This window comes from Poecilia formosa, unplaced genomic scaffold, assembly GCF_000485575.1.
Source record: "Poecilia formosa unplaced genomic scaffold, Poecilia_formosa-5.1.2 Scaffold441, whole genome shotgun sequence".
Taxonomy (NCBI): domain Eukaryota; kingdom Metazoa; phylum Chordata; class Actinopteri; order Cyprinodontiformes; family Poeciliidae; genus Poecilia; species Poecilia formosa.
Window position 1 is genome coordinate 490,291 of NW_006800380.1, and position 10,303 is coordinate 500,593.

The 10,303-nt window shown below is 40.3% G+C and overlaps 2 protein-coding genes across 3 annotated transcripts in view; one reads left to right on the top strand and one right to left on the bottom strand.

Moving 5' to 3' along the window:
* zfr (zinc finger RNA binding protein) overlaps positions 1 to 4,284 on the bottom strand; it is a 97,775-nt gene extending 93,491 nt beyond the window's left edge. Inside the window, exons 1-2 of one of the 2 annotated variants that reach the window (XM_007577440.2) lie at positions 4,149 to 4,281; positions 3,919 to 4,000 (exon numbers count right to left, since the gene is read on the bottom strand). In XM_007577440.2, coding sequence (XP_007577502.1) covers positions 3,919 to 4,000; positions 4,149 to 4,185 — 119 coding nt within the window. In that variant the 5' untranslated portion in view covers positions 4,186 to 4,281. Of the gene's footprint in view, positions 1 to 3,918; positions 4,001 to 4,148 lie in introns of both variants that reach the window. The other variant, XM_007577442.2, reaches the window with a different exon arrangement.
* Positions 4,285 to 5,410: 1,126 nt separating this feature from the next.
* Positions 5,411 to 10,303, top strand: part of uqcc3 (ubiquinol-cytochrome c reductase complex assembly factor 3) — an 8,269-nt gene continuing 3,376 nt past the window's right edge. The window contains exon 1 of the mRNA XM_007577443.2: positions 5,411 to 5,672. Within this exon, the coding sequence (XP_007577505.1) occupies positions 5,556 to 5,672 (117 nt within the window). The 5' untranslated portion in view covers positions 5,411 to 5,555. The remainder of the gene's footprint in view (positions 5,673 to 10,303) is intronic.

The following is a 10,303-nucleotide window of genomic DNA, read 5'->3' on the forward strand; positions in this document are numbered from 1 at the left end:
CGAGGTACTCGAATCATTCGAGGAATCGTTTCAGCCCTAGATTAAACAGAAGTGCAAATTTGTTGTTTTTAGACTAGTTGCAGGTTTAAATAGCATTTCACTGGAGAAGTTTTCCTGTAACATATAAATTACACAGTAACACTTTAATATTTTCTGTCAACTTAACATCTTTTAACACAAAAACATGGTAGACCACCTCGACGCCCCCACCACCGGGCTTAGCAAGTTTTCTGGGGGAAACACTGCCTCCAAGTATTACCAACTATGGACCATTTGGAGCTTTAAGTGTCACCAGGAAGCAGACTGTTCATAATGGAGCTGACAGACATCTCAGAGTTGTCTGCACACTTATTAAAATCCTCAAACTTTTCCAACAGCTGGGCTTTCAAAGTCAGGCATTGGAGTACCAGGCTACTGCAGCTTTCAGATGACTGAGCACATCCATCCTGTTCCTACAGTCAAACTTCCCTTTTGTGCATGCTAACATTTCCTCAGCTTTCAGCATTCTTTCATGCATTTAGTCTTCCTCTCCAGTCAGTCTCACAGAAATGTTAACCTTGCAATTTTTTTGGCTTGCTTTTCGACTTCATTGAATCAAAAAAACGAAATCCACGACAAGCGTCAATGTCACTAGCTTCTTCTGGCCATTGTAGTTTACGACATCCAAAGGTCTGGTTTTCAGCAGGTCAAGACAAATATTATTCGTAATTTGGGCCTAAAGGTGATTAAAAAGCTTCTCAGTGAGAAATTGTTGTCTTTTATTGGACAGTTAAGGTTAACATTTCACAGAGTTCTCGAAAATCTAAATCACAAAGTCAAATATTAGGTGGTGCTAGAATGCACTATAGCAAGCTGTGACTCAGTAACCTTGTCCAACTCCTAAGATCAGTCCTGAGGAAAGAAAGCTGATTGCTACAACAGGTTAAAAAACAAGAAATATGTACATTATAAGCCAAATCCTCAAGCCATCACTTTCAGGTTGTTTGGTCCAACATAAATGTATATCAATAAATGAACACACAAAACCAGCTTCACAGAAGCTTCTGTGAAGCTGGCATAAGTCTTCTCCTTATGCCAGCACTCTGACATAAGGAGAAGACTGAACTGTTTTTCATCCCACTGGCCCAGAGCTCATCTGTTTAGCTGTAGTTATATCCTAGATTGAGCGACTAAATGAGCTAATACTGCCAAAAAGTTTTTACTTGTTCTATAGCATAGAAAGTACTACTGGATCATATTTGCCATGCTTCCTTTAAAAATGTAGCTGAAAATAAAACCAGCATCTGCATGACATCTGTCAACAGAAAGAAGCATTAAGAGCTCTGGAATGTCCAGGAAGGTGGCTGTGATGACCACTGTGTCTGGGCTTGAACAGACACAGTGGAGTAAGAGCAGCTGATGGGATGGATCCCCAATCAATCACTTACTGAAAAGCTGCTGAACACCTCGGATTCTGGTGCTCTCCACTCTGTCTCCAGGATCTTAACATCCAAACAGGGTGCCAGTGGACAAAATACATCACAAGATGCTGAAGGCTCTGGGAATTTTGAGGCTGTCATATTTGACATGTCTCTTCAACGTCACTCAATAGTGTGCTCCAACTATCAAAAGCTTAAGTTATCAGTCTCTTTGGGTAAGTTGGAAGGAAGGGGCCAACCTTTCATTGAACAGAGGACGAGCAGTGCAGCTGTTGTCCTGAAATGTAAACCAGATCTATGACCTCTTGATTGAGGGCTGCTACAGAAAAAAGGTTGCCGGGGACACTCTATAGGGTCATCTGGCTCCTGTATGAAGAAAGCAAGAAATGAGTCTGCATTCTCAGCACAGCATTGAGTTTGGCCATTGCCAGGATGCCCTTTGTCCCAATTCTCTTTCTATTGTTCATCTTAATGTGGTGTCTGGTTCGAGAACTCTAGGGGTCTGTTGAGGAAAATAAGTATGTTTATCTTTCTTCATCTGTGTGGAAACTTATGGCCTTGCCTGAGTTGTAGTTTCTACTGAGATGAATATTGATGAAGCCATCACATTCAGCTTAAGAACAAAGCAGATCAGATAAGGTTGTTGCTTAAACACAAGGGTGCAATAAAATCATCTTGGACCTCAATTATTCAGCATGGTAGAGGTCAATATTAAGTAACGTCTATTGTGGTGTGTCTTAACTGTATAAAACTTGGTAATAGGTCTGATAGAGTTCGACACAGACCAGGATGTTAATGTGCTGATGTCTCACTTCTTGCATGCAAGAATAAATTGCAGAACCGTCTTTGTTTAAAGTCAGTGCCAGTCCAGGTCTCATGTAATTCACATATTTAGCTATGTTGGGTTTCTTTTTTCCACCTCTCTTAGGCTAAGCATGTCAGATGTTGGCATGAGCTTGACTAAAAGGTTAGGGGTCATTCTAAGGAATCTTCCTAACCCTGAATAAGCTCATAGAAGTAGTTGTCCCAGTTAAACTGGATCATTTTAAACTTATGACACAAAAAAGTTTCACATGACTTGTGAAACTTTTATTCTATGAGTAAAAGTAAAAAGGATTCAAAAGATTTTATAATGTTCCAAAAATAGTATTAACAAAAAGAGATTTGATATAACAAAGTGTATACATTATGTTTTTAGTTGAGAATTACAATATCCGTTTACACAGGGCACAATCAGGATGCTAACCTAGGCCTCCTGTGGGTCCATTTCAGAAGAGAGATAGGAAGGTAAAGGCTTGTGATAAAAGTGGACAATGTTTAGAAAAAGGCTGCTGATCTCTAAGGTTTAAAGAACCAGTTTCTTTTACCAATTCATTCCCTGATTTAACATTTTATTTGGACAAGAATGTAAGCAAAATGTGTTTTAAGGCAAAATATTCAGTTGCTGTTTTTAAGATTCTTACATCTTTTGTGAGATGTAGTAATCAGGCCCTTAAAGTTGAACCAACACTTACTCTAAACACTAATAAAAGTGTCTGTTCAACATTTAATGGTAATATCTATGATTGACTATTGAGATAAGAAACAGAATGGGTTCAAATTTTCCCAAAGAAATTGTAATTATTCCACAAGCTTGTGTATTCAAATATGACAAGGGCTTTTTCAGACACCATCCACCTACTACATAGTTTGAAATAAGGAATATTTATTAAAAACCATGAAAACAAACATTGTTATGCTGACATTCCCCAGGTTAGTTTCATCAGTTATTTGAATAAATCATATTTTGTGTATATTGTATTCAAATTATGTGCTTTATCCAGCAGAAATGTTCTGTCTCTCTTCTCAGAAATCGCCACTTTTTCAAATTATTTGGAATATGGTTTTAATATAAAACTTTGGGACATGAAACTAGTCCAGATCTTTTTCTATCACCTTCTCAATTTTTAACTCAGCAATATTAAGAGCTTTGCACTTTTGCAGAAAAAGGTTTTAGATGTGACCGTTTGTGAGATGTTCTCATACAGATGCAACTCATCTTTATCAGGATACTGTTTGCAGAGCCACATCCTTCACTCTAACATGTTTTGCTGAGCAGGATTCCTTTCAGCTCTATTGATAGCTATGCATGTCAGACAAAGCTAAGATCAAATTTGCTTTGACAACATAACTGAATGTTTTAGTGTGGAAATAAAATGCATTACATCTAATAATTAACAGCTATAGAAACGGGACTCTCCGATTTATTTAGTCTCTGGCGTGGAAACATGCATTTTGGATTTAATCGGAGGATGCAATATATTAGTTAACGCAGAGTACAATTCAAATCTCAACTTTGGCTTTCATCCAAATTCGCAGGCAACCGCCCCCTCCCCCAGCTGGAACAATGGCAGCACTGGGGATAAATCACCCAGGTTACATAAATCATGCATAAATTCACAGTTAATACCATAAAAAGGTGTGTTGGTATCAAACAGCTAAAAATCTACAAGTTCTTTACCTGTACTGAGCTGCGGCGCCATGCGTAAATCCGAAATAATTGCCGGTAGCCATTTTGGCATCTTCACCAAGCCGGCTGGGCACTGCAGAGGACAGACACAGCAGGCTCTGATGAGCGCATTTCAAGGACTAGCCATTAGCCTGTTTATTCGTGATGCTCAGTAGCTTTTAAACAACCATGGGTCAGAACAAATCAGCCTAAGTAATGTCCAAGCTTTTAATGATACTCACCATAGGTGAAGGAGACCACTGGACATATAGGAATCATTGGGGTTTTTTAAGCGTTCTAACGATGCCTCACTAGTATACCAGCCTCTTCATATTACATGTCGTACCCGGAAATGCTGCCTTCGCGCATGCGCCACAAGAAGGCAGGGTGCGGTCTAGCTCCTGATCCTGCGCCAGTAATATTTTTAGTTAATCGGGAGTTGCATTGCCTTTCATACATCAACGTTATACAGCGATTATGGAGAGACAATGAACAAAAGTAGTGTGCTTTTTGGACCTACGTTTAACCTCGGTTTTGGTCCATTGATTGCTCACCGAACCGCTACAGACGTTTTTGTGGAGAGCTGGTTAAAAATTAAAATAAATAATTTCGCTTATTTAGTCATGAGAGAGAGAGAGAGAGAGAGAGAGAGAGAGAGAGAGAGAGAGAAAGAGAGAGTTGGGATTCATTTTTCAACGTCATATTTTCACCATGTTATTCACTTATTTATAAATGTTACAGTTTCAAACTAAATATTTAGTTGGCGAGCTAACTAACTTCAAAGCAAATAGTTATTTAGAAAGATATAAGATCAAACTGTTTTGAGAACATAACTGAATGTTAAATATTCAGTTGTTTATAATATAACTTAACCACTAAATCAGACTAAATAAATATTTACACTGATGCTAAATATTTATTTAGCAAGTTGAATATGTAGTTAACAAATTAAATGTTTTATAGCAAACAAAATAATTAGACAGTAAGCTAAATATTTATTCTGCTAAGAGCAGGATAAGCTTGTTAATGTGTTAACAAGCTTAACATATTAAGCTTGTTTTTATTTAACAAGGTTAATATCTAGCTTGTTAAATAAAAACTTAGTTTCTAATTAAATATTTGAAGCTAGGCATTTTGCTTCATATTTATGTGAAGCTGAGTATTTTTGCTTCAAATATTTGATGCTAATAAATAGCTTTCTAAATACTTAGCAAGCTATTAGTTAAATACTTAGTAAACTAAACCTTAGCAGATAAGGGTTTGGCACCATTTGTGCCAAAATATGGTTCAAAGGTGCTAAAACATTTTTGCTAAATATTTAATTAGTAGTCTACTAATTAAATATTTATCTCCAAGTTAAACATTCACAAACACAATGATCTCCGCGTTTATAATGACGAGTAGGCTGTCATCAGCTACAAGGATTACAGTACAGGCTTAGTCAAAGCAATTTACACTCCATTCCCGTTGGGGGCAGTATTGTATCAAGACGTTTATCGACACTAGCCACAGAAGGCAGAAGAGGGAGAAAAACCTCCCGGCTTGCCCCGCACCGCTGCTTCTTTTGGACATTATGAAAGCTAGCAGACAGAGTGCTGCAGTGTAAGTGAGTTCAGCGGCTCAGACACCACAAAAAGTGACCGTTCAGGATGAGCGGGATGCGGACTATTCTGACCTCCACAGCGGCGATTGCTTTTATGGGGTTCGGATATGGAATGTGGTCTGTGATATCTCCAGGAGAACAGCGAAGGGAAGAGATGCTGAAGGTGATTTCATGTAAACTCAACCTTGCCTGTCTCCTATCGGGAGTTTCTGTTTCAGCCTCAGCTTAGAGCTGGAATCAGGGGCGCTGCCAGAAAACTTAGGCCCCATGACAAAAAATTTAATTTCGCCCCACTGCTGTTACAATTTCTTGAGTCTATTTGACCCATAAAAAGCGGCACAATTTTAAAGGCATACAACTGCATTGCTTTCTTGTCATTACAGTTTGTTATGAGACAGATTATCTGTGAAAAGATGAATCTCTTACACCTCCTCCCAGACCTACTACTGACTGTTAAAGATTGTGATTTACAGCGCTAAAACGCACCTCGTGCCTCTGATTGGTTGTTTCTCGAGATTACTGGGAGAAGGCAGAGGAATTAAATTATTCTCAGATAATATCTCTACATATTGACAGTCTTAACAAATATGTTATTTTTGTTAATAGAAGTTACATACTGCAGCTTTAATTTAACTTAGGAAGGGACGGGTCAGGAGGGACGTAGCAACAGACCTGTCATTTAAATGCAAGCTAAGGCAGGACTATCTGGACTGACAAGAGGCTGTTTTTTTATTATAATTTCATAAAGATTGTTTGAATTTCTGTCACTAATAAATATATTTTGTTGTGTAACTATAAAAAGAGCAGTGAGAGGAAAAATTTACATTGACTCCCTAGAATGATGCTAACTAGAATAGGTTGTCACTGAACACTGTTGCTCACCGTTTTCACTGGGCCAGGGAGGAGGGGTTATTCTGATATGGGGGTTAGAGCTGCTACTGTCTGACTCATTAGTTACGTGTGGTAAAAGGTACAGGGACAACTTAAATATATGAATATGTTGGTAGATTTGTTTTCCTTCATTCTTTAAATGCTAGTGAAATGGAGGCAGTCTGTAACTAAGCTGTCTGTGCTAAATGGTTGATATTCTCACACAGTCTAACCACCTCTCTTGGAGAAAAACTGGGCTACAAATTGACACTCTTGTCTTTTTTTTCTCTCTCTTTGTAAACCTGACTTTAATATTTTTTCTTGGCGGCATAGTAACTGCCACAGTCTTTGTCTTCTACTGACTGCTGCTGAACATCGTCACTGTCCAACGCGCCAAGCAGGAACGAATCATTTCATGCAGATCTTCTTCAATATTGCCCATACTGTGAAGGAACAGAACACTATCTCAGTGGCTGTGTAAACTTTAAGAAGCTAGACCTTACAACTGTCGCCACTTGGCTAAAGGATAAATCCAAATGCTGACGCTGCGGCCATAAACACACTCCGGAACAGTGCACTCTGAAGAAGCCATGAAGCACTTATTAATGCTTCATGGCCTGGCTGAGGCTAGAAGGCGGAACCCTAACATCTTAACAGTGAGTACCACCAGAGTATTTCTGGATCCTGTCAGTCACTCTGGCCGTGTAATGCTGAAGGTTGTGCCCATTCAGTTACACATCAGAGGAAATCTCTAGACACGTATGCACTCTTCGACGACAGCTCAGAGAAAACCATTATACTCCCAGCTGCAGTTAAGTTATTAGGCTTATCACCAGAGAAGGAAATTCTATCTCTGCGCACCATCCGTCTAGATGTGATCCAGATAAAGGGAGGCTATGTCTCATTCCAGCTGTCCCCGAAGGCCCAACCAAAACTATGTTATAAAATGACACATGACTTTACTGCTCAACAGCTCAGCCTAGCTGAACAGTCTTGTCCAGTGGAGCTTTAACAGTCTTAAAGCTCCACTGGACAAGACCACTTAAAGCAAGTGCAGCTGGAGGAATTCAACCAGATACAGCCTCTAGGGTTAACTGGTTCAGACAATGTTCACCTCATAACTCCCATCTGTCCGGTCAGGCGTGGCCCAGCCCATGCTCCTGTCGCCTTTTACACCAAGCTGGGGTGGGCCATCCAAGGTCCAAGCAGTAGTATGCCTACACAGCAGGGAGAGATTCACTGTCTGAATATATTATGCCTTTCTCCTGCTGAGGCCCTGCATCAGGATGTTCAGCGTCTGTGGCAACTAGACGCTCCCATACATAGACTTGAGAAGGAGGTCACACGCTCAAAGGAAGACAGAGAAGCCACAGCCATGTTAGAGGCTAAGACCATCAGGATTCCATTGGATTCCATTGCATGGAGAGATATGCCACCCCCCTGCTGAGGAAGAAAGACTTTCCTCGGATGCACGTCCCTCAACGGCCTGCTGAGGTCCACAGAGTGGAATCTGATTAAACATCTGGACCTGGCCCTCACATACAACCAGGAGATTAAGAAGTTGGTTGATTCTGGTTACGTGGTGAAGTTGACTCCAGAAGAGATTCACAGCTCTACTGAATCTTGGTACGTGCCACAACATATGGTACGTAATAACAACAAGGCTCGGGTGGTCTTTAATTGCTTATTTGAGTTCCAGGGCACCGTCCTCAATAACTACCTCCTGCCAGGCTACACTGGGGCCTACACTACTGGGTGTACTCCTCCGCTTCCGTCAGTATCCTGTGACAGTTAGCGGAGAAATAAAGGCCATGTTTCACCAGATCCGCCTCCTCCCTGAAGACTGTCTCCTGCTACGGTTCCTGTGGAGAGATTGTGAAACAGAGAGTCTCCCAGATGTATATGAGTGGAGAGTCTTGCCCTTTGGGACAATGTATAGCCCCTGCTGTGCTATGTCTGCCCTTCAGAGATACATGAAGAAGTGCCAACCTTATAATAAATTAAATGAAATTACTCCACTTAAATTACAAGCACTTGACCTGAGGTCTGAATGCACAGTGCCTCAGAAATTCCTCCTGGTCCACATCTGCATAGAAATCTGCGCCAGTTCATCAGTCAGTTGGTTCTGTCTGATCCAAACTGATCAATTGAACCCTGTGAGTTTTTTACCCGGTGAGCGGTCCGGGCGTGCGCTTTTGTGAGTTTTTTTTTTGTGTGATTTCGCGATCTCAAAACAGACTGATTGATTGATCTGCTGTGCTCCTCCAGAGCGCCGTTCTCCTTTTGGACGCAGGAGGAAAATGTTCATGACATAACACCTGTCATGAACATAAGGAAGTCTTCATGACACTTTATGATTGTTGTCATAAAGTGTCATTCGGTAAATCATGACACTTTTAATACAAAGTTGACATTATTCAAGATGTCTTCGTTATGACAACTTGACATTAACCAAGAATCATTATATGTCATAAATATGTCATAATAATAGTTATGTCATCACACAATAGTTATGTTATCACACAATAGTTAAGTTATCACCCTAACAAAATGGTAACAAAACAGCAATTAATATTTGACCTAATTTAATTCTTCGCAGCAGCAGAGCCGAGTCTGCATTAGTTGTGCAGCGCAGGGCCATGCAGAGACGTTTGGATAGGCAGAGGCTCAAAGTTAAAAAAGGGGCTCATTTAACAAGATCTTAAAACATTGTACAACTACATAGCAACAACCCATATTAATCAAGAATCTAATATTTAATTGGATCATACTATATCATCTAGGGGTGTAGTGATACAATAATTTCACGATGCGATATACGATATTCTGGTCACGATACGATATGTATCACAATATTTGTTGAGCGATACAATTCAGTGCATTTTTACGATTTTCTGAAAGATTTTAGAAGGACAGGGTGATTTTAGTGACATTTTGTGTTCCATAGACTTGAATTTAGTTAACTGAAAACTGATTAAAAGCACCATCTACACAATACCTGACTCTGATTGGACAGTATAACAGTCTGCAGCTGGACAAAATGAATCAAAGACACAGTGAGAGAATTAGTTTCTGTCATTTAATTCATGTGGATTTGACATAAAACTCAAAAGTTTAAACGGTAATCCAGGAGCAGAGTGGGGAGATTATCAGCCTCTGTAGACTCTCAATATGCAAATGATTGCACTTATGTTTTTTGGACTATGGGGAAAAAGGCTTTTCTACCTTGGCTCCTGGAGTTAGCCGTGGCTGTAAGCTGCTTTCGTCTAACTGCTAAAGTAGTGGCTCCGCCTCACCCCGTAGTGATCGACTCCCTGCAGCTACACAGCCCCGCTATTCCCCTGCTTGGATCTCTGAGTAGCTGCCTCTCAGACTGCCAGCATCTCATAGTACTCTCAGTCTCTGATACTTTTTGTCTGTTGCTAATAAGAATAATCGATCAGCCATTGTTATCATGGAAATCCTCACTGCGCCGTGGATTCCGGCTGGGGGTTTTTCCTCTTCGTCTTCCTGCTCAAAACACAGCGCCGCTTCGCGCCCGCTTCGCTTCGCGCGCGCGCCCGCTTCGGATGTTATCAACCCATGTTCATTCTTCTGGTAATCCTTTATATACAGAACAGAAACCGCTAAGCTAAAAACTAATTACGAAGTGAATGCTACCAGTTGAAATTTGCATCAATTTCGTGATTTCACTGCTTTTGCAGCTGCTCTGTTCGCGCCGCTACTCCTTTCCGCTTCTCCGTTCCGCTTCTCTTTCACGGTTACTTGCGCAACTTTACTTCGTTCCTCAGCAACAAAATACAGCCCATTGTTATTTATTGAAGATTTAACATTTCCAAAAACACAGGAATCTAATGTTTCGTTTCGTTTTGTACGTTTGGAAGCTCATTCCCTCACATAATCGGAAAAGCCGGGGAATGGCAA